Below are 25,097 nucleotides of genomic sequence, written 5' to 3'. Positions count from 1 at the left end.
TGTTTCTAAAGTTTAAATCTCCTACTATAACCACCCTATTATTCTTACAGATAACTGAATTGTCCTTACAAATCTGTTTCTCAATTTCCTGCTGACTATTAGAGGGTCTATAATACAACACTAATAAAGTAATGATCGTCCCTTTCTTACTTCTCAGTTCCACCCAAATAACCTCCCTGGAAGTATTTCCAGGAATATCCTCTCTAAATACACAGTTGTAATGCTATCCCTTATCATAAACGCCACTCCCCACTCCTCTCTTGCCTCTCTTTCTATCCTTCCTGTAGCATTTGTATCCTGGAACATTAAGCTGCCAGTCCTGTCCATTCCTGAGCCACGTCTCTGTAATTGCTATGATATCCCAGTCCCATGTTCCTATCATGTCCTGAGTTCATCTGCCTTCCCGGTTAGGCCTCTTGTACTGAAATAGATGCAGTTTAATTTATCAATCCTACCTTGTTCTCTGCTTTGCTCCTGCCTGCTCTGACTATTTGACTTGCTTCTTTTCTCAAGTGTACCAGTCTCAGATTGATCTCTTTCCTCAGTATCTCCCTGGATCCCACTTCCCCCCCTTACTAGTTTAAATCCTCCTTAGTAGCTCTAGCAAATCTCCCTGCCAGTATATTAGTCCACTTCTAATTCAGTTGCAATCCATCCTTCTTGCACAGGTCACTTCTACCCAGAGAGAGATTTCAATGGTCCAAAAATGTGAATCCTTCTCCCATACACCAGCATTTCAGCCACGCATTCATCTGCTCTATCCTCCTATTCCTACCCTCACTAGCTCATAGCACCGGGAGCAATCCAGATATTACTACCCTTGAGGACCTCCTTTTTAAATTCCTGCCTAACTTTCTATATTTTCCCTTCAGATTCTCATGCTTTGCCCTTCCTATGTCATTAGTACCAATGTGTACAATGACTTCTTGCTGGTCCCTCTCCCCTTTGAGAACATTCTGCACCCTCAGATATCCTTGATCCTGGCACTGGGGAGGCAACATACCATTCTGATTTTTCACTGCTGGCCACAGAAACATGTGTCTGTGTCCCTGATAGACAGTCCCCTAACACGAGCGCTCGTTTGGAACCTGATGTACCCCTCATTACATTACAGTCAGTCTTGATGCCAGAAACTTGGCTGTTCGTGCTACATTCCCCTTAAGTCCATCACCCCCTACATTTTCCAAACAGCATATTTGTTTGAAATGGGAATAGCCACAGAAGAGTCCTGTACTGCCTGCTTACCTTTCTTGGAGTTAACCCATCTACCTGACTGTATCTGCAGTTTTTCTCCCTTCCTATAACTGCCAACATATCATACCCCCAGCTCTTGTAAATTCCACATTACCTCTAACTGTTGCTCGAACTGATCCATTCAATCTGACAGGATTCCCGGCAACATTTATTGCAGATAGAATCCTCAGTAACCCTTAAACTCTCCCGAAACTCCACACCTGACAAGAAGAGCATATCTCTAAACTAAAGGCCATTTTGCTCCTTCCAATCTACAGACCCAGAAAATTGCACTCTTATCTCTCTATAAAACACCACCTCAGATTAACTTAATACTTATGGCTTATATTTTTAAAATGTAATCAAGAGAGATCCCAATAAAAACAATCAAGAAAGAGCCCACTCTACTTATTATTCTCCCAAGCAGGTCCTTCCAAGATCAGTTGTGAATTTCGCTGTTTGTTAAGTTTTCCTTGACACACTCCAATGTCCAGTGAGACATGAATTCAAACAGTTAAGGCAGTAACTGCACAGATTCACTGCTGCGTCAGTTAGCAGTGTGGTTTTCTTTCTCTCTCTCTCTCTCTCTCTCTCTCTCTCTCTCCCTTACAGACCATGTGCTTGTGCCTTTGTCAGTCCTTCTCCCTTTCAAAAGTGCTATTGTTTTTACTGTTTTATCCCCAAAATTCCAAAACAATTGCAACAGCATATAAAACAGTAATTGCTGCTCCTGGGATTCAAGGAAATCATCTCCAACACCAAAAATACCTCATAAAAGGAGCAGCCTATTGCTGTCAGAAATGTTTCCCACCCTCCATCTTCGATTACCCAGAATCCTCATGAGCAGCTATCATTCTCCTAGACCTACTGTTATCCACTCCTTTGTCTGTCTAACTGTTCTTCTCCCTCTTTGTGCTCTATCTCCACCCATCATTTACTCCTTATGCCCTGCCCCCACTCTCTTCTACATAAAAACCAACTACCCGAGCTACCATCAGATCTGAAGGAGGGTTGCTGGACCTGAAATGTTAACTCTGGTTTCTCTCCACAGGTGCTGCCAGATCTGCTGATATTTTCCAACAATATCAGTTTTTGTTTTATACTGCTTCATTAACTCCCTTGATCAATTCTTTGGGTAACATCCTGAAGAAACTTCACCAGTTCGCGAAACACAACTTTCCACTCTCAAATTTACACTGACTATACCAAGTTAGATCATTATTATCCTTGCCGGTTTATCGCAGATTTTTATTATAGATTTTTAGCATTTTCTGTACTACTGTTATAAAGTTATGGTCTGTAGTTCCCCAGTTTTTCTCTCTCCCTCCCTTTTTTAAAAAAAATCAGTGGAGTGACATTTGGTACCTTCTAATCTATGGGAGCCATTGCAGAATCTAACCAATGCATTCAATATTTCCACAGCTACTTCTTTCAACATTCTCAGCTGTAGACTATCAAGTCCCAATGACCTATTAGCCTTCAGTCCCATTAATTTCTCCAACACAACATGATTAATATTAATTTCCACCAATTTCTCACTCTGCCTAGTGCTTTAGACCTATAATTCTGATATATTGCATCTTCCTCTGTGAAGTCAGAGATAATGTAATAATTCACCTCCTCTGCCATTTTACTATCCCCCATTATAGATTCTCCCGATTGTCCTTTTACAGACAGGCATATTTATCCGAGCAAAAATTCCCTTTATACATATAAAAGCATCAACAGTCCATTTTAATTTTTTTTGCTAACTTTCATTAATTTTCTATTCCCGCTTTGTTGATCAGTTTCTTGATTTTCTTTTTTCTATACTCTAAAATCCTCCCTTTCCTCAGCTTTACCATTATTTCGAGTAACATTATAAGCCTTTTCTTTTAAGGCCTATATAATCCGTAATGTCTTGAAGGGGCAGAGGTTTGAGCACAACTGACCAAACCAGCAAAGTACAAAGATTAAAAGGAAATTTATTATTTTGGAATTTCCCATATAAAAAAATACATTCTGGTCAGTCAGGACCCACCCACGAAACTGACCATATTGCTAGCTTGACATAGTAAGCTCACACCAATTATGCAATTAGGTAAAGCACACCTTTTAAATATTTTCACTCAAATAACTGATTTAAAAGGTTGTTATATTATATTGTTTGTAAAGGAATAGCAACTATATTTTATACAAATTGTTATCCACAGCACCATATTTAACTGCTGCACTGTAGCCAGGTGCCAAGCAATAATACGCCCTATATGGAGAACTCGAAGAAATGTGAAGCTCCAGTATTTTGAGTCTTATTTTCAACTTATCGAAACCAGAAGACATCTTGCTGTTACCATGTTTTTTTGTGATTAAGATTGAAGTACTAAATTGATCTAATTTTCAAAAACAGATGAATTTGCTGCAGACACAGAAAACTGGCTGAATCATGCAATAACAAAGCATTTATTACTGCAGCAATGATCATGCAGCCACAGGCCATAGCAAAATGGAAGCCCAGTGATGCCATAGAGACATTGAAAAAAGTAAAAGTGCAAGCTGACACTTTCTTAAAGAGCATACTGGAAATGAGGGAAGTGTCAGCTACTTTTTTTGTGGGCAGGTAAGAAAGGATTAAATCTGTTTACAAGCTGGGTGATGAGGGGGGATTACAGTAAAAGCCCAGAGAGAAAAAAAAAACAGAAAATTTAGTACACATTTCCAGTGAAAGTCAAATCATCAGATTCATTGATATGAATTTTAAAGACTGAGAAGGAACCAGATGAGCCTCTTGACAATTTTTAAGCAAGACTGAAAAATACAGCAAGTGATGTAATCTCAAGGAAACAAGTCAGAGAATTCCATTTACCCGGGAGCACAAAATGATTTGTTTGGAAAACAGAGTCTCACAATATTTCAGGCTTTTGAGTTCATGAAGCCATAAGCAGCCAAATGAAGATGCTGTTTCCTCAAATTTTCAGCCATCAGTTAAGTCAAGAGGGTTGTTGCAATGAAACAACAACAAAATAATTCACACCACAGAGAAAAAAGAAGTTTTTATGAGGGGTGGATCACCATGAATTCAGATATAAAAGAAAATATCCCACGTATAAATCAGACTCGAGAGTGTGTGTAAACCTAATTAACTGGAAAAAGACATGCTGAAAGAAGAAATTTGATTAAAGTGCAGCTACCTAGTGCAAACTAACAGGGAAATTGTGAAGGTAAAGAAACCAAAACGCAACTTGGAAGATGTCAGTAAGTTCAGGAACACAACAGACATAGAACAATACAAATGCATGAAATTTTTGGATACAACAGTTTCCACAGAAACACAGATAGTTACAAAGTAATATCATTCCACTCAGAATAGACATTTGGAACAATATTAATCAACAGCATATAATACTACATAGCCTCTACAAAGACAGAAAATATTTTGTAATACCGTATTTTCTTACTAAAAACACTCAAACATGAGCTAACAGGGAAAAGCTGTATTGGAAGGGACAATTCCTAAATAATTCACATCTTACGGAAGCAATTGGGAAATGATAGGAAGCAGTAAGATGGCCAGTATACTCAAGAAACCGGTTGTGATCTGAATGCTCCACATCTTATAGAAAAGTATTCCAAGTCAGAAACAAGGAGAATCTGAACCAAACTAATTTTGATAAAATGGCGGTATGCTTATAAGTCTTTTGGTTAGATTATTATATTATTATCACTATTAAGACAGCAAAAAAAAAACAATAATTCAACCTTCATGTAAAGCGCAAATATAATTAATAGGAATATTTGAAAGAGATCTCTCAGAAATAAGTTACAGATTGGGTAAGTCAAGTGGACTGGCATCAGTTTGCTGATGATTGAGAGTGGACTGAATGTGGTAATCCCCACCCCCATTCATCTATTGTACTCTTTGCTACCTTCTCCTCCACACCGCCTCCCCACCCCCCAACTCCCTCCATTTATCTCTACACCCTGGAGGCTCCCTGCCTCCATTCCTGATGAAGGGCTTTTGCCCGAAACATCAATTTTCCTGTTCCTCGGGTGCTGCCTGACCTGCTGTGCTTTTCCAGCGCAACTCTAATCTAAACACTGGTTTCCAGCATCTGTAGTCCTCACTTTGAGCTAGTGTGGTAATTGGCCAGGTTGTGGCATGGCTTTCTTTTGGTTTTGAAAGAACAAAAGCAAACACTCAGATGCTAGAAATTGAAAATTAAAAGCAGAAATTGCTAGAAATACTCAGCAAGTCTGGCAGCATCCTCAAAAACAGAAATAGTGTCAACAGAGTTAACACTTCAGATTGTTGAATTGTATTTTAAAGGAATGTCTGAATGGTGAAATTCAAGGGTAGAGGACGGAGAATTATTCTTCACTCAAATCCTTAGGGTGGCTTTTCATGTATCCAGCCATAGAAACCAATTAAGGAACTGAAAGAAAGCGTCCAAACTAATAAAATCCTCGTCAAGCAACGTCAGTTTTCTCTCTCTCCACAGAGAAAATGGTCTTGTATCAGAACATGAAAAAAGTGGGTACTAGAAAGGCAGGTCAAGGCTGCTGACTAATAAAGTGTCAGGCAGCACTAAAAGATTCCAAAACCATTGGTACAAGAGTCTTATTCCCCAATTAGCTAAGACTTTTCATCTACACTGCCTTTTCCTGTGGCCTGGTGTCTCCACTTTCAATGCTTTCCTGGACTGCCAAAGCAAAATCATTTTGATTGAGCCAGCAGCCTCAATACATTGCAGGGAGCTGTGTCAAATTCAGTAAAACAGTGTCACCATCTCAGAACACAACTATGTCATCAATTGGACTGATTGGCTGATAACTTCTGTGGAGCAGACAAAGTTCCCATCCTGCTCTGGGAAATTCTGTCAAAGAAAACAGAAAGAAGTGGGACAAGAAGCCACTCTGCCAACTGCAAAGGGTCAGGTAAATCCAGTTGTTTACATTTCCTGTCATAAATGGCATTTGTTCCACAAACATAACACTCACTAGTTCATTTAAGAAGGTTGAAATTTTTCATGGTGGGGAAAAACAGAGTGATCCCCTTGGTGCTAACGTTAGATTAAAAGGTATCTGCACATCCTAATTCCAGTTGTCAGGCATAAGCGATCTGTTAGAAAGAAATCTGCTTTTGGCGAGAACTCCATGCTTACTGTTGATCTGGATCAACATGCTAGAAAGCAAATGGGTTTATTTCTAATACAGTCAAAGAGCAGAGAGTCATAGAGCACAGAAACAGATCCTTTAGTCCAATTCACCCATGCTGACCAAGTTTTCCAAACTAAACCAGTCCACTTGCCTGCGTATGGCCCTTATCCCACTAAACCTTTTCCATTTGTATACCTATCCAAAATGTTTTTTTTTAAATGTTCTGACTGGACTTTCATCTACCATTTCCTCAGGTAATTCATTCCATACTTGGACCAACCTGTATGAAAAAGATCCCCAGGTCCCTTTTAAACCTTTCTCCTCTCACCTGAAAAATATGCCCCCTAGTTTTGAATATCCCCACCCTCGAGAAAACACCTTTGCTGTTTACCTAACTATGCCCCTCATGATCTTATAAACCTTGATAACATCACCCCTGAAGGGCTTATGCCCGAAACATTGATTCGCCTGCTCCTTGGATGCTGCTGCGCTTTTCCAGCAACACATTTTTCAGCTCTGATCTCCAGCATCTGCAGTCCTCACTTTCTCCTAACATCACCCCTCAACCTCCTTTGCTCCAGTGGAAAAGAAGTCACAACCTATACAGCTTCTCCTTTAACTCAACCCCTCTAGTCACGACAACATCCTGGTTCTCTCTACGGATACTGCCAGACCTTGTTATCAGCGTTGGTAGCAGTTGAAATATGGCTAGTTACAATCTCAAAAAAAGTGTCACCCATATAGGATAGAGATGTGGACAATCTTCTCACAGGCTGGTAAACCTGTGAAATTCTTTACCGTATAGGTTGTTAATTATATTCAAGGCGCAAGCTAGCAAAGGATCAAGAGTTATGAGGAACAGCCAGGAAAGCACAGTTGAGGATTATCAGATCTCATTGCTGGAGCAGACTCAGGGTGACTGGCCTATTTCTGCTCCTACATCTCATGGCCTTATGTCCTAGACATTGCACATATTATTTGATAACAACTCAAGAGGTGAACATGGAAGATTAAATAATTTGTGGTTTCATACACTTGGCAATTGCACTGGACCTCAAGTTTTCACTGGTTACACAAAGCAGTGCAGAACATTCATTATGGAGAATATCTATATTTCATTCCTACTTAGTTAGTGAGGACAGGAATCCTTTAAGTAGTCAAATACTCTAGTCTCGCTGCTTTTATACAAACTGATCAATGAACATTCTAGAATAATTTATTTCTAGTAATGAATCAATTGCTTGGCATTTTTAAGAATAAAATGCTCTACTTTTTGTTTTTTTTTAAAATTTACTCAAGATGTGGTCACTGCTAGATGGACAGCTTTTATTACTTGAGCCTTGTGGAATCAAGTAAGGAGCACTAAATTGAGAATTGCACTGACCTAAGAAATAATAGAATATATCAACCATCTAAATAGGAAATAAAACTGGGAAGTTGCAGCTGTGACACAGCAAAGTCAGAAATCACAATAATTGAACTAAGAAACTTTAGAAGGCATGTCATTGCAGCGAATTTCCAATTTATAGTCTTGTTTTAAATTGCATGAGAAAGATGTACAAATGGAAAAGGAATGCAGCATTGAAGACCACAGTTAAAGTGATCTTTAGATATTTGGAAAGCTTTGGGGAACAAATGTAGTCATGAAATCTTTGCTTCCCTATACTGAAATTCTACTGACATTGAAGAAGTAGTTAACCTTAACTTTTCACTATTCATACAAGCACCACATTGAATCCCTTGCATCAGGAAGTGAGAAGTCAACCAAAAATAAAGGTTAACTTGCCTGGAAAACAATATTCAACCAACTCTTAGTATTTATTCTCAAGGTCAACACAAACACAGCCAATTTAAAAGGAAGCTTAAAAAAGTTAACAGAAAATTCAAGTGCATACATTGTTTGAAAGCAATTAAATATTGCTATATTCAGTGTTTTTTTTTAAATCCATAATTGAGTGGAACTCCTTTGGCATGACTTAATTAAGTCAGGGAAAATAGCATGATGTGTTTGTCTCCGTTTCCTTATTATATTCTCAGTTTGTCCATTTGTCTTGGCTTGCTTTGACTTTTGTTTCTGTTTTTGCTCTATTTAGTCAGACTAGTTGGCAGCATTCATGAGAAGAGAATGTTAAGAGAGTTTCAGGTTTTTAATTTCCTAGGCTGGCACAAAAAAAGAAGCCATTTCAAGAGAGATATAGAAGCAAGGCCGTGCTGGTCACGCAGTACAGAATGGAAGAGTCTAGGGATTAAGTTAATACATCAACTATAATTTTTAGCTTCCTCTATCCTTAATTTGCAAAAACTGCACAAAAGAGAACGGTTACCTGTTGTAGTAGCGGCCACCCATCATAAATTGATTGCTTGATGTTGGAGATATTTTAAATCGTTGAATATTTTCATTAGTCCGAAAATAAAGCGAGTAGTCACCCGGTGTGTTATCTGATGGCCTTACAAGAAAGCCACATATTTGACCAACTAAATAAAAGAAATGCAAATTTATGATTCTCTCCGACACAAAGAAGCTCGCAATTAAGTACTTGCTGACAGTAGCTGGAATATATTGCAATTGATATAAAATGCCATGTTACGTTTTAGGGAACACGTGGCATTCAGCCCACAGCAACCTCTTCCATCATTCAAGTTTCCTGCATTCCACTTCTTACTGACGTGTTTTCTGACTACCATGTCCTATTTCTACCACCTCTAATTCCATCACTAACCTAACTTGTTGTGCAAGCTGCCTGCTCATCCCTAATATATTTTTTACCTATTCTTCTTAGTTCACCTCAACTCACTCACCCCTTACTCGTAATGGTTCCTTCATTCATTCCTTCATTCACTTTTGTTTACATTAAAGAAATTAGTGTGCTTTCAATCTACAACTTTCCTGTGCGTGTAATGTTTTAAAACTAATCTGAAATTCGGATGACGAAATATGCTGACCTAACTTAATTTTTAAAATTGTCTTGATAGTCAGAATGGTTACATTTTTCAACTATCATTAAGTTACAGATAAAAGATATTTCCAGTTTTCTTCAAAATTGAAGTTGGCGTTGAAGTTTGCTTTTTTCAACATAATCATCTTCCTGGAGGTTTTATACTTTCCCCTGCATGTATCCATGGACATATACCCTAGCTGTTTACAAATGCTATTAAATACAAACTTGATCTGAACAATGTTTTTAAAATGAATCTTTAAGTTTATTTTGAAACAAAAAACACTAAAAGCTTAAAAAGAAATTTAACGCATGAGCATATAAAATAGCAAAATTGCGTCAATGTGTGCACTCCATAAACAAGTTGACTGACTTAAAAAGGCAAGCATGTGTTTTTGGAAAAATTGAATAACTTCAAATAAAGTTAATGAAATCAACAAAAGTACAAAAGGTCACATAACAAATAAATTTAACTCTTGGTACTACAAAACATGCATTATTTTACAATTGAACATTCATTAATATTAGTTTCTGAAAGCACACAGTACAGGACCAAATTTGCCTCTAAACCATTTGGCTGTGCACACAGAGGTCTGTGCATGCTAATTGGTATGGCAATGCATTTTTTGATTCAGGAAACTGCTGCTGTGCATGTTGCAGCAGGAAAAATTAGACAAAAAGTAGTAGGGGAGGAAAATGCAGCAATAGGTAAGATTACAGGAAGCCATGACAACATTTGGAACTGCTAATAGATTGCCACCTACTGTCATTGTAGGAAAAGAATACTCAAGTTTACAGTTGGAAGTACAGATATTTCAAAGTTGCAATATACAATGTGTACCAAAGGGGTGAACCAATTTATTTTCTTGGATCCATATTAATGAACCAGACCTGAGTATGTAGAACACACAATTTCAATATTTGCATATTACCCAAATCTTGGAAGTAGTATGAACAGAGGTCCATGGTGAGACATCAAGAGGAAATAGAGGGGCTGACAAATTAGGAGGATATGAGGCAGATAAAACTTGGTACAAAGAAATGGGGTGATATTTTTCAGAAAGAATGAGGGAAGGTAATACAAAATAAAGCATACAATTCTAAAGAAAATGCCAGAAAAAAAAACCTTGGGTGGGAAGTTATGAGAGAAGTTAGAGAAAACACCATATATAAGGGACTTCAGTTGCTCGGATAGATTGCAGAAGCTGGGAATTTTCTCCTGAGAGAAAGTGGAAAGGAGATTTTATTGAACTGTTAAAAATCAAGAGAGGTCCAGATAGAAAAGATGAGCAGAATCTGTTTGCATTGGAAGGTGATTCAGTAGCCAGAAGACACCTATATAAGTTGAAGAACAAGTACCAAACAGATAACTTAAGCAAAAAAGCAGTTCGTGGTTAGATCTGCAATGCAGTCCGAATATGTCGTGATCCAACTGTAGCTTTCAAAAGGGAGTTGAGTAATTATCTAAGCCGGGAAAATAATCACACGGCTATCATAAAAGGTGAGGAATGGAGCTAGCCGAGTTGCCCTTGCAGAGTTCAAGCAAGGACACAACAGGCCTTGTATTCAAATCATTGTTTAATAATTTCAAAGGATTTTTGACTTAATGGACAATGGTACAGATGAGGTACAGGGATATGTCTTAGAAACACAAAATAACAATTTCATACAATTAACCACTGTAATAAATCAATACCTGTCATCAGCAGATTATATGCATCTTGCTTTGATATCTTTCCATGAAACCAGCTGAAAAAAAGGTGAAATTATGAAAGTTTTTAAAAACATTATTTAATAATATTATTTATAAAAGCAAAGCTGAGTTAACCAACCAAGCAAAATCAAATTGTACTGCAAAAGCAGTGAACTGAGAGAAATATTCATCTGCTATAACTTGGAGGTATTTTGGAAATGTAAGGTATGGCTGTAACAACCCACATGTTGCGCACAGGTACGAAAAATTGATGCAAGTTTTTTCCAGTCAACATCTCAGAAGTCAGACACTTTGGAATAAAATTTCTTACAAGACAGATTATATTCAGATCTTGCCCTCCACCAGTGTACTCCTCAAGTTCCAAGGACTAGGTTTTAGAATTCAGGCTTACAAAACTCCAGACACTGCTGCATTCTAAAGTTTAGATTAGATTAGGTTCCCTACAGTGTGGGAAAGAGGACCTTTGGCCCAAAAGTCCGCATCGACCTTCCGAAGATCAACCCACCCAGACCCATTCTCCTACATTTACCCCTTCACCTAACACTACTGGCAACTTAGCATAGCCAATTCACCGGACCTGCACATCTTTGGATTGTGGGAGGAAACCGGAGCAGCCGGAGGAAACCCATGCACACACAGGGAGTATGTGCAAACTCCACACAGACAGTTGCCTGAGGTGGGAATTGAACCCAGTTCTCTGGCGCTGTGAGGCAGCAGTGCTGACCACTGTGCCACCATGCCGCCCCATTGTCATGCTATCTTCAAGTACAAAGATCTTGTTGCAAGATTGCTTGCTGAGCTGGTAATTTGTTCTCAAACATTTCGTCACCATGCTAGGTAACATCATCAGTGAGCCTCCAGTGAAACACTGGTGCTCTCTCCCTCTTGTAATTCGGTTTGTTGTGGTAGGCGATATCATTTCTGGTTCTGTTTCTGAGTGGTTGGTAAATGGAGTCCAAACCTATATGTTTGTTAGTGGAGTTCCGTTTTGAATGCCAGGCCTCTCGGAATTCCTATGCATGTCTTTGTTTAGCCTGTCCCAGGATGGATGTACTGTCCCAGTCAAACCAGTGACCCTTTTCATCCATATGAATTGGTATCAGTGATAGTTGGTCAAATGGGCAGGTAGCTAGCCATCACATTACATGAGCATCAACTACCCACCAAAAGACATGACCAGCTATCACTGGTATCCATACACACAGACGAAGAGGGATACCAGTTCAATTGGGACAATACATCCATCCTGAGACAGGCTAAACAAAGACACGCACGGGAATTCCTAAAGGCCTGGCATTCAAACTGGAACTCCATTTACAAACATATTGATTTGGACACCATTTACCAACCTCTCAGAAATGGAATCGGAAATGATATCATCCACAACAACAAACCAAGACAGATAAATAGCAAGCAGGACAGAACACCAATGCCTCACCGGAGGCTCACTGATGATGTTACTTAGCATGGTGATAAAACGTCAGAACAAATCCGTCAGCTCAGCGAGCAAACTTACAACCTGATCCATAACCTGAGCTATAAATCTTCTCCAAAATCTCCAACAACAATCTTCATCAGGACACAATATTATTGTTTAACCAAGGAAAGAAGATTATTGAAATTTGCACATCTCAATGAAGAAACTGAACAGAGAAAAGGATCTCAAATGCTTTATTTGGGATAGCTGAACCATTTCCAAATAATAAGTAACCTATGGCAAGCAATTTAATTTTCTTTCCACCTTTTCTATTTATTTATTACTGTTCAAATGAATCGATATTTTAAAATAACATTTTCAGAGCTGTGAGAGATGTTACAATACACCTCAGGAGCTGGTGGGGTAGAGACACTGTTGTTGCACCACATAAACCCTCTTTCCATCTTTTGTAGTCAGTTGGATCTTCAGCATGTTGACATTCATCAAGTCTGAATTGAACAATTTACAATTCAAGCTAACGTGAAAACTACATCCACCTCTTGGATTTTCATTTGCCATTATGAAATGCACTTTTTCCTGACATGCTAATATTTACAAAGTTTAAATTTGCATCCCAGTTTTATCAATGAGCCAAGTCAATCCTCAATAGTGCCCTACCACTATGGCTGAGGAATACAAATTTACTATAGGCAGTGCTTTGGTTCTGTTTCTCATGTCAGCTGTATTGTTTTAGAATCAGTCCTAACATAAGATAGCCACCAGTTGGCCAATAGACATGTGACAGCTAAGACAAGCATTCAGTTCTCAGTACCAGGAACCTTTTTACTATCGACAGGAGATAATACCAATCAGCAATTAGTACATTCCTACCATCCATAGCCCTACGAATAGTGGCTTCATCAAACGGTGTTGCAGAAGTCCAGTTGCAGTTACTTGCTTTTCTGCAATCACATCATGGTAGGCATGAAGCAGCAGATACTTTGGTATATGTGTTGCCATTACTTAAGAAATGTGGTAAGGAAAAGCCAGGGAACTAGAGACTGGTGAGCCTTATATCAGTAGTGGGTAAGTTGTTGGAGGGGATTCTGAGGGACAGGGTTTACATGCATTTGGAAAGGCAAGGACTGATTAGGGATAGTCAATGTGGCTTTGTGCATGGAAAATCATATCTAACTAACTTGATTGAGTTTTTTTGAAGAAGTGACAAAGAAGATTGAAGGCGGCAGAGGAGTAAGTGTTGTCTGTATGGACTTCAGCAAGACGTTCAATAAAGTTTCACATGGTAGTCGAGCTAGCAAGGTTAGATCACATGGAATCCGGGGCTAGCTAGCGAACTAGATACAAAATTGGTAGGAGATAGAAGGTGGTGGTGGAGGATTTTTTTTTGGAGGCCTGTGACCAGTCATGTGCTGAAAGGATTGGTGCTGGGTCCACTGCTTTTCATCGCTTATATCAAATGATTTGGATGTGAATATAGAAGGTATGGTTAGTAAGCTTGCAGATGATGCCAAAATTGGTGGGTAAAGTAGACAATGAAGAATATTATCTCAGCGTACAACTGGACCACTGGGCTGAGGAGTGGCAGGTTGAGTTTAATCTCGATAAATGGGAGGTGCTACATTTTGGTAAGGTAAGCCAGGCAGGGCTTATACAGTTAATGGCGAAGCCCTGGGGAGTGTTGCCAAGCAAAGATATCCAGGGGTGCAGGTGCATAAAACCAATGTTGCCAACATTGGAGGGTTTGAGCTGCAGGAAGGGCTGGGTTTTCCCCCTGGAGGGTCAAAGGCTGAGGTGTAACCTTACAGAGGTTTATAAAATCATGAGGGGCATGAATAGGGTAAACAGCTCAGGACGTTTTGCAGTGTAGGGAAGTCCAAAACTAGAAAGCATAGGTTTAAGATGAGGGGCGAAAAATTTACAAAGGATCTCAAGAGCAACACTTTCATGCAGAGCGTGGTGCATTTATGCAATGAGTTTCCAGAGGTAGGTACAATTATAACATTTAAAGACATACTGATAGCTACAGTAGAGAAAAATGGGCCAAATGCTGGCAAATGGGACTAGATCAGCCAGTCGACAAGTGGAACCGAAGGGTCGGTTTCTGAATAACTCCAGACTTTATATCTCTATTATGTTACATATTCAAGATGAGATACTTTACGCATTTATTTCTAGACTTGAGAAACTTCTACTTGACTAGCAATCCAGAGGCATGGTGATGTCACTTCAAATCCCACCACAGTAGCAGGACCAATTTAAACTAATACCAAATCTGGAATTGAAAATTAGTAAAGATGATCGTTAGACAATGGAATTATTATAAACACCTATCTTATTCAGTGCTCTTGCAGGGTATGAAATCTACCTCCTTGCACAGTGGCCCACACATTAATTCTCATCACCTCTGCTGTTTATGATACTTTTCTCTCTGTGCAATGCTGCATTTTTCATATTTTGACAATTACTACAGTTAACTAAATATTTTAGAAGGGTAAAGTGTTTGGGAATAGCCTGAAGTCATGAAAATACATTATTTGAATGCAAGCCTCTATCATTTCTCTATGATGCCAAAACATTACTCTCTGACAAGTCCAAGTAATAAGGAGTCTAACACCAGAAGCCTTCCAGGAGCTGTAAGCTAAAGTCTCAGTTGCCTCATTAGCTAAATAAATAACCTGTCTTTAAACACATTAATAATTGCCTACTGGAAGGTGTGCTTCAACGTGCATGCTCGTATTCAAATTCAACGTCACATATTTGGCCTATCTCAGCACTAAAGATCAAATCCAATGTTTGGTCTGAGGTGAATCTGCCTCTCAGATATTAATTGATATACTTGAATCAAGTGCTAAAAATCATAATTGTTTCATGAAGTTAAACTCATTGATAAAAGAACTAGAAGCCAGAGGAAGAGAATTTTAATAAATGCATTGTTACAGTCTGGTATTCACTGGAGTTAGAAGCAGGAGTAGCTCATTCAGCCTTTCAGATCTGTACTGCCATTCAACAGTATTAGTTGTGGTCTCAACTTCACTTTTCTGCCTGACTCAATAACCCTCAACTCCCTCATATCAAACATCTAACTCAACCTTGAATAAATTCAAAGGTCAAGGCTTTACTGCTTTCAGGGAATGACAATTTCACATACAAACAACCTTCCAAAAGCAAAACTAAATTCTCCCTATCCTGATCTTAAAAGGGAGCTGCATTTTCTTTAAATGGTGCCTTCAGTTTTAGTTTTAGCCATAATAAGAGGAAACTTTCTCCTTGTATCCACATCATTCCTCCTAGTATTCACCATCTCAAGTGTTCTCAGAAGCTTACTTGTTTAAATAAGACTACCTCTCGTTCTTTTAAACTTGAATAAAGACCCAACTGGTTCAATCTTCCTTTATGCAGCAAAGGAAGGAAGAAGAAGCAGATATCTTGTCTTAACTATTTATGTTGCTTGTATATCTTTTTTCTAAAATAAGGCCCATATGTCTCTTCCTTCCAACTAAATGTGAAATTCAATTATACTTTTATCACTGTCATGTCAAAGCTCCTTTACCATCACACTTCTAACCAATCCTGTCTCATTGCTTATTACAAAGTCTAGAATCTCTCCCTGTTCTGTAACTATGCATTGTTGTGTCCCATTGGTTTTCCACATCTCCTTTCACATGATGTTCCCTTGTCATTTAGTTTAAAGCCCTCTCCACTACCCTTGTAGGATGCCAGGACATGAATCAAATTCTGCTTTTCCCAACAGTACAGTGCCCACTTTCCCCTTTACTGGTGTCCCACGAATCAAAACCGAGTTCCCACACATCTGTCTTTGAAACACAGATTGATCTCTCACATCTAGAGTTTAATGCATTGAAATCTGCTTTCAGCTAATGTTCAAAAGAGATGTAAAATATTTCCGTGTAAAATGAAACATCTGTAGTACTAGTGGGAAAAGAACTTGCAAGTGGGATGATTTGAGGTGCTAAATGGTTTCCCGTTTCATCATAATTATGCCCGAAATAGTAGAGAAGTTAGTTATTGCATACAAAAATCAAAGTTTCAAAATAAAGCTAGTGAACCTCAATCACAGAGAATTTGTTAATAGAGGTTATTCGCAAAAAATCCTACACATGCTGGCATCTGAGGTTTCACAAGTAGCTGTAGTTATAATTATGCCTGGTTATTTCTTCCCCCAACAACAAACAGTTGAAGGAGAGGAATGTAGAAAATGGTAACAGGAGGCTGTTCAGCCAATTGTTCTGTTCCGCTACTCCAGTTGAGCATGGTTGATCCTCTTTCATTCCATACTAATGCTCTCTCCCCATACCCCTCGATCTCTTTATTCTTCAGGAAGCTATTTCTGAACTAGATTTGGGACTTGACCTCTGCGTTCTCTGTTAGAGAATTTCACATGGTGACAGAGTGGCTCAGTGGTTAGCACTGCTGCTTCACAGCACCAGGGACCTGGGTTTTGATTTCACCCAAGGGCATCTGTCTGTGTGAAGTTTACACATTCTCCCAGTGTCCATGTGGGTTTCCACTGGGTGCTCCAGTTTCCTCCCACAGTGCAAAGTTGTGAAGGTTAGGTGGATTGGCCATACTCAATTGTCCATAGTGTCCAGGAATGTGTAGGTGGTTTAGTCATGGAAAATGCAGGGTGAGGGTAGATCTGGGTTCAGTCATGGGAAATGCAGGAGGAGGGTAGATCTGGGTGGGATGCTCGTTGAAGCGTCAGTGTGGACTTGATGGGCTGCATGGCCTTCTTCCACACTGTATAGATTCTAGGATTAAATAGCTTCTGAATGAAGAGATTTCTCCTAATCTCAGTTTAAAATGATCTACTGCACATCCTAAGACATTGACCTCTTGCTCCAGAATTCCCAGCCTAGGGAAGCATCATCCCTACATCAAATCTGTCCTTCACTTTCTTTCTAATGATATTTCTTCTCATTCCTCCAAAGCAAAACTGTGCGCAGTACTGCAGGAATAGGCACTCATAGGACCTGGACATCTGCACCAAGATTTCCTTTTTTTTAACTCAAATGCTCATCATCCACAAGCATTAACCCCTCTGGCTAAAAAAAAGCCCCATAAAATCCAGAGAGGTTAACAGCCACCAATTAAGAATAAAAGGGAGTGAGATCAAAGAAATTAAACTAACAGCCATAAGAAATATGCTATATGGATACATGAGATGTATGCAAAGTGACCCAAGGGGAGCATGTGAATAAACAGTGGCCCTGAGTTGCAAAGTAAAGTCCTGAAGGGCTGAAGTAGTTTCTGAATTTGTCTGGAATCAGCCACATTTATGTGGTGAGGCTTGACAAATCAGTGGATGAAGGTGAAAGAGAACGGTGTCCATGGAACATTCAATGACAGGCCCATAGAGATACAGTAAAATGACACAAAGAAACAAATAATGAGCTCCAGCTGCTAAGTAACCCCTTGACTTTCAAATCAGGAATTGTCTTTAAGACCATAAGAAACAGGAGTGGAAGTGAGGCCATTCGGCCCATCGAGTCCACTCTGCCATTCAGTCATGGCTGAAGGACATTTCAACGCCACTTCCCTGCATTCTCCCCCAATCCCTTAAATTCCTTGTGAGATTAAGAATTTAACAATCTCTGCCTTGAAGACATTTAATGTCCCGGCCTCCACTGCGCTGCATGGCAATGAATTCCACAGGCCCACCACTCTCTGGCTGGAGAAATATCTCCTAGTTGCTGTTCTAAATTGACACCCTCTAATTCGAAGGCTGTGCCCATGGTCCTAGTATCCCCGCCTGACAGAAACAATTTCCCAGTGTCCACCCTTTCTAAGCCATGTCACCCTCTAGTTTCCCAAAGCAGAAGAGAGAATTGTAGGCTGCAGGTAAGCAACTACAATCCCAACTCTCTTTTACTTACCACCAAAATTGGTGATCTCACTGTTTAAGACCAAAACAAACAACTGAAATTGCCCTTCTCAATCCTGAGAATCTGATTTTCTCATTCTTGCCCATTTTCCCACATTCCTTGCAGGTGCCCACATCGTTCAAAGCCTGGGAAAATTCTGCCCTTAAATGTCAAAATACAAGGATCTGGCTTTATTCATACTGAAGTAAAAGGTGCCTTCCATTAATAATTTGATAAAGTTCATTTTGGAGCAGTAAGGAAGATTGTTCAACTGTCCAAGCTAAATCTGAACTTAGACACAAGTACAACTTACTAACTATATGTGCCTTCATCATTCTTGTAATTGACTTTCCAAGTTTTAATACAAATGGTGCAATTTATATAGCTATGCCCAAAGTGAGTAGAATATCTTCACTTTTGTCTTTCTGCTTTTGATTCCTGATGTCATATTTTATTAGTAACGCAATGGAATGAAAGAAATGTTGAAAATCTTACATTTTTCCTTCATGTGGATCTTCTTCACGGTCCTGCAAACACAATCCAGATTGAGCAGTCAAACAAAATGAATGAATTTGTATCTGTACAAGTTAGGAATAAAGGCTTCACACATTCATAATGAAACTGTACTTTACACAATTTCTTTAAAACTTTGCATTAGTCTGAAAGTCACAGGACAAATTGGAAGAATTTTTTTTTCAAATTCAACCAGATTCAACTCAACTTGAGTTGATTCAGATTTTTAAATTGGGGAAAGATGATTCCTGAAAGATTGAAAGACAGACTCTGTCTCCTATCAATTCTTATGTGTTAACCCCCATACCATGAGGTTTATTTTCTGCAATAACCTTTGATATGGCATATCATCAAAGTACAGCATGTCTAATAGGTTCCCCTTTACCCACAGAGCATGTACTCCTTCAAAGAACTCAAATAAATTGGTTAAAACATGATTTCTATTTGACAATTTCATGCTGACTCTTCACAATTACTTTTTTCAGTTTTTCCCAGTACACAATTATAATTTCTTTAATGATTAAATCTAACACCACCCCAATGACACATATCAATTTGTCTGGCTCACAGGTTCCTGTTTCTTGCCTGCTTCCCTCTTGATTAGAGTTATATTTACTATTTTCCAGTTTGATAGAACCTTTCCTCAAACTACGAAATCTAAAATAATTTGCTTTCTACTTGGTTACAGAACATGTATTGTGATATGGCTTTCTCAAAAGCACTCTCCAAATTCATTATCCAAGCTACTGCTGCCAACTGATTTTTCCTTTATGTGTGAAGTCTTCCACAACTATTGCTATCCCTTATCACAAACATACTTTGTCCCACATTGCTGTTAGTAGTTAAGGGGTCTGTAGACCACTGCCGCCATTCAGTTCTGTTCCCTACTATTCCTCATTTCCACCCAAACTGATTCTACAGGTTCAATCTTACATTTTTGGTCAAGTGTCATTTTCACCTTTTCTGTTAGAGAGCTTCTCACCACAAGTTCAAGTGAATTCTCTCATAACACTGTCCCAAATCCATCTCACTAACTAACTATCTTATCTCTATGTTGCCCCTCTCATCCAATGTTAGCCTAATCCCAGTCAAAAATCCCAGCAGGACATGTCACAGACGGGGTACTGCAGAATGGACCGGCATCCCAGACACCATCTTTAAAAGATCAGTTTGTCTTCAGAAAAATACATTCCGTCCAGAGTTGCCCTCAACATGGAAGAGGAAATTGATACCTCTCTTTGTTGACAGAATGGTGTAGAGGAAGAGCATACTCTTCCTCGAGGACAAAGGAGGCTGTGACATCAGGCCCTATCTGGTCTAAGGCTGCAACAGGTCAGCATGATCTCAACTATCTGGAGAAACACCCAACAGTATATTCAAGAAGATCAATGATATTCCATGCTCTACCAGTGAAGTGCCAGCATCTTCTCTGCCACCCCTCACTCTCACTGCTACTGCACCCACTTCCGATCAAGGTTCATACTCTATCAATCTCAGCATTACATGCAACATTTTCCTTCCTCTCTGTCACCTACACCAAGTGCCCGCACTAGTAATCTCTGCTGCCTACTCATTCGCTCTGGACAAGTCATTACTTTTCCCCCACCTGCACAAAATGGTAGGCTGTAGCTTTCATCTTTGGTTAATATCTCTTTTTCTCTCATCACAGAAGAACACTATAGGACAGAAAGCGTCAAAATGCATGGTGGATTGCCAGACATTTGGTCCTTCACTTCTTACAATGACAGAGGCTCAGCCCTGACCACTCCAGGTGGTTACCTGACCATGTCTGAATGCTTAGACTGGTATCAAAGGCTGACGTTAACTCAATGTGCCTCGACCCCCAAGTGAAGGCTGTCTCACTTGTCTTCTCTTAGGACTGCTGACAATCATGACAAGTTTGTCATCTGCACCAAACAGCGATACAAGACAGAAGTACACTGGTGGGTGTAAAATGCAAAACAAAAAGGGCATGGCAAGGCAGTGCAGACATACAGTGATAGGTTCAATGTATGTAAGCACTAAGATAACAGTCTTGAGGAACAAATAATCCAGGCAGCTTTCTCTCTCCCTCCAAAAGGTCACATTGCTGTAATTCAGCAACCAGCTCAAACTCTGAGCAGAATGCTGCTAGAATCTCAAAACAGTTACTATAGCTGTTTGCCCTGGATCACAATGATATCCGGGAGCTTCCACATACCATAACCTTGACATAGTACTTGAACAGCCATCATTAAAGAATTTTAATGAATGAATTATATTATTCACTTATGGTGCCTTTTTAATGTATTTTATTAACTTTACCACAAATCGCTTTTTTACTATGTCAACATTTAAGAATAGAAATAACCATTACTACTTACTAGAAACTCCTCAAACAACTAAATCCATTCTTTACAGTACAGCAATATCAAACTATCAGCTCCAATGAATCTACCTCACTTTGTCTGCATGCAGCAAGACCTGCACAAAATCCTGCACTGGACAACGTAAGTACGAGGCCATCTCCAACAGGACAGAATCTAACCATTTCCTTTGCCCACTGAATGACATTCCTGTTGCTGAATCCACCACGATCAATATTCAACAGGTTTCCATTGAACAAAAACTTAACTGGACAAGCCAAATAAATATCAAGGTGACAAAAAGCAAGTCAAAGGCTGCTGCAACCAAGTGGACTCCTTTTGTCCTGGATGGTATCAGGCTTTTTGAACACTATTGGAGTTGTACAAATCTATATGTGCAGCGAGTACTCCGACAGTCATCTGACTTAGACCTTGGAGAGGGTGGATATGGTTTGGAGATTTGGGAGGCAAGTTCTCAACCATTTGACCAGCATTCCAAACTCCACTTTAAAGATGCATTCTCTCCACCATAGGTGCAACTACAGCATACTGCACCAATTACAAACTGCAATTCACACAGACGTCTTTAACAGCACCTTCCAAATATATGAACTTTATTACCTAGAAGGACAAATACAGCAGATGCACAAAAACACGGTCATCTGCAAATTTCTAACCAAACCACACAACATCCTAACTTGAAACTATATCTATATTCCTCCATTGTCACTCAGTCAAAAAACTGGAACTTTCTTTCAAACAGCAGAGATGGACTGCAGATGAACATGACATAGCACCTACTCACAGGCAATTATCAGCTAGCCAGTGACACTGCTATCCAAAATCTGACCGACTTGCAATGGTCGTGGAGAAAGAATGTGAAATCCAAGATAGAAACACTATCAGTTCTGATGAAGAGTCACTGGACTCGAAACATTCTTCCCAAAGATGCTGCCAGACCTGCTGAGTTTCGTCAGCATTTCTATTTTTGTTTCAGATCTCCAGCATCCACAGTTCTTTAATTTTTTTTCAAATCCAAAAGCTGGAACTAGATCAAATCACTTTTAATTTGATGCAGTTTTGTCTATTAAAAATACAGACCTGCTCACCTGAGAAATCTATCCCCCGAAAGCTGAGGGGGATCACATTTCAACCTACAAGGAGTGATCTTGGCTGCTGACCAACAATGCACAATAAGGACAACTGGAAAGAGTTTGAATAATTGCAATACATGAAGAATGGACAAGAGTCGCTGATCTTGCAAAAAAGATTATACTAAAATTATAAAGAAAATGCCAGAAAATTAGTTTAGCTCAACTTCAAACTTAAATTCCATCATTAACCAAGAGGTAAATTAGCTCATTAAATAACATACGACAATCAATTGTTTTTAACTATAATAATTCTCTATATATTTTATCTGTATAGACAATTGCCTTGAAACCTTAAAATGAAATTTGTCACCTAATTTCTTGCAACCTTTACTAACATTTCCGAAATGCCCAGAAACTCTGCCTTTCAACACTTCTGGACTATGCAGAATGGTTAAAAGGTCACATGACTATGGAACATTATTCTAATAGCTTTCCAAGATTCACAATTTTAAATTCATTAAAGAAAATGTCCAATGTGTGCTTTTATGAGGCAGACATTGGCATACAGCTTGTGTAACTAATTAAGGCACTGAAATCTTTAGAAAGATTTAGTTTCAGATACTCACCACCTCTTCTACCAAATCCTCCACAATGAGGCCTTGCTCATCTGTTCGTAGGTTGGTCACCCACATCCATCCATCCTCCAGTTCATTGTGAACAATGAACATATCCCCCTTCAGAAAACTGCATAAACATAATACCTACATTGAAACTGCAGCAACATCAAAACCATTTCCAAATTGAGATGAAAATAATTAATCTGCACCCCAAAACCTCATCAAATGAAACTTCTTACAAAACAATTGAATCAATTTAACAACATGGAAGAGGCCAGTAGCATACATAAGCTGAGGCAGCACAGGTTTGAGACTTTTCATAACCATATTGTTCAGAAGGTTGAAGATTTAGATTATTAAGTGCAGGATTTGTTACAGCCATGAATAAAGGAAAAATATAGTTTATTTCCTCAGTTACCAATTTCTTTATGATCCACAAGAAACAAAGATTCTTTTTCATTTTCATTGTTACAGTTTTGACAACTTGCAGATGGATGAAATCCTTAAATAACTCCTCAAACTGTTCACAAACACATCCCCAAAGATAGAAAGAACTATAAACGCTTAGATGGGAATTTAACTGGGAAACTAAATGTGAATCATAAATTCAGTTTCAGATCATACTCTGGATTAGTTTCAGGAAGTCTTTTATACAAGAGTTAGTTTGCTAGCCCTTCTCTATCAGCAGGAGAGATTATGTAATCTTTTCAAAAGTGAAGGAAATTGACAAATGGCATGCTTTGAAGGAAATCACGCAAAGAGCATATAACACACCAAATGAGTAAACCTTTTATGTTCTGTCAAAGAAACCAATACAGATTTCCATATCTCTGTCTCTCCACATTATGTGTATGCATAGTAAACTATAGAAAAATATACCATCCACGGAAATATTTTAGTTTACCAGTTTCACAGTGGATAGTGTATCATTATCATCAATTTTTTGCAGCAAATTACACAGATTCCTCAGTTGTGGTCCAAGGCAGAGAGAAAGGGAGCTAAAAGAGCTAAATTCTAAAAAGTTTTTTAAAAAATTGATGACACTGAAGCACATTTCCAACCACCCTCAGTTTAAAGAAAAGACTTCACAAAAGTCTCACACCATCATTGTTGAACAGATATCATACATTTGCTCCTCAAGTTGCTTCTGTGGACATTAATGTTTTGGTACTGGCAAAACTAGTCCAAGTGTAATCGAGGCCACAGGAATGATGACATGATAACTACTTTTAAAAGGAAGTTCAAACCCTGAAAGTCTGGCTGACCAAATGAGACAATGTTATACTGGAGGAGAAGCACGTCTGTTTTGCAGTTGTTCATAATATAATAACCTGGGAGTCTTTCATGACTGGCAGCAAGTATATTCCATTTTTACATTGTGATTTTCCACATTGTTATAAACAAGAAAACAGATTTTAAAAATCAGGTATGGGGCAAGTCCTCAAAAGTTAAACATGGGAGGTAATGAAGTCACTATCTTCAACTCCACCCACCAAGCTGATCATCCTTGCCAGCCCCTGTCAAAGTGAACCAGATTATCTACAATTTCAGTATTCTGTGTGATCTTACACTGAGCTTCTAAATCTATGGATGCCGGTTCGCTCGCTGAGCCGGAAGGTTTGTTTGCAGACGTTTTGTCACCATAACATCTTCAGTGAGCCTCTGAATGAAGCACTGGTGGTGTAGCCACTTTCTATTTATATGTTTGGGTTTCCTTGGGGTTGTGATGTCATTTCCTGTGGTGACATCATTTCCTATGATGTCGTTTCCTGTTCTTTTTCAATACACTGTATAGGTGATTTTTCTCTGCTCTGCATAGTTCCTGTGCTGCCGTGTGTGTTGGTTTCTTTAAATAATGTTCTAATGCAGCTTAGTTTGTGATATTGCAATGATTGCTTCTGTAGTTTAGTATTTAGTCAGTATGTGTTATTTTCCTGTAGGCGCTGGTTTGAAGATCCCCATTAGCTGTTCACTCCACTATGACATCTAGGAATGGCAGTTTGTTGTTGTTTTCCTCCTCTTCAGTGAATATTATGCCAGTAAGGGTATTATTGATAGTCTTGAAGGTTTCATCTAATTTGTTTTGCTTAGTGATGACAAAGGTGTCATCCACATAGCAGACCCAAAGTTTGGTGTGGATGGTTGGCAGAGCTGTTTGTTTGAGTCTCTGCATTACTGCCTCTGCTAAGACC

At 38.9% G+C, this 25,097-nt stretch overlaps 1 protein-coding gene across 2 annotated transcripts in view; it reads right to left on the bottom strand.

The window, feature by feature from the left end:
* Positions 1-25,097, bottom strand: part of rasa1b (RAS p21 protein activator (GTPase activating protein) 1b) — a 192,723-nt gene that overhangs the window by 105,678 nt on the left and 61,948 nt on the right. For both annotated transcript variants that reach the window (XM_072582822.1, XM_072582817.1), the window contains exons 6-9: positions 22,915-23,032; positions 18,832-18,863; positions 10,999-11,051; positions 8,691-8,841 (exon numbers count right to left, since the gene is read on the bottom strand). In XM_072582822.1, the coding sequence (XP_072438923.1) occupies positions 8,691-8,841; positions 10,999-11,051; positions 18,832-18,863; positions 22,915-23,032 (354 nt within the window). The remainder of the gene's footprint in view (positions 1-8,690; positions 8,842-10,998; positions 11,052-18,831; positions 18,864-22,914; positions 23,033-25,097) is intronic.

This window comes from Chiloscyllium punctatum, chromosome 2 (assembly GCF_047496795.1).
Source record: "Chiloscyllium punctatum isolate Juve2018m chromosome 2, sChiPun1.3, whole genome shotgun sequence".
Classification (NCBI taxonomy): Eukaryota; Metazoa; Chordata; class Chondrichthyes; order Orectolobiformes; family Hemiscylliidae; genus Chiloscyllium; species Chiloscyllium punctatum.
This window is presented reverse-complemented; position numbering and strand designations above follow the sequence as displayed.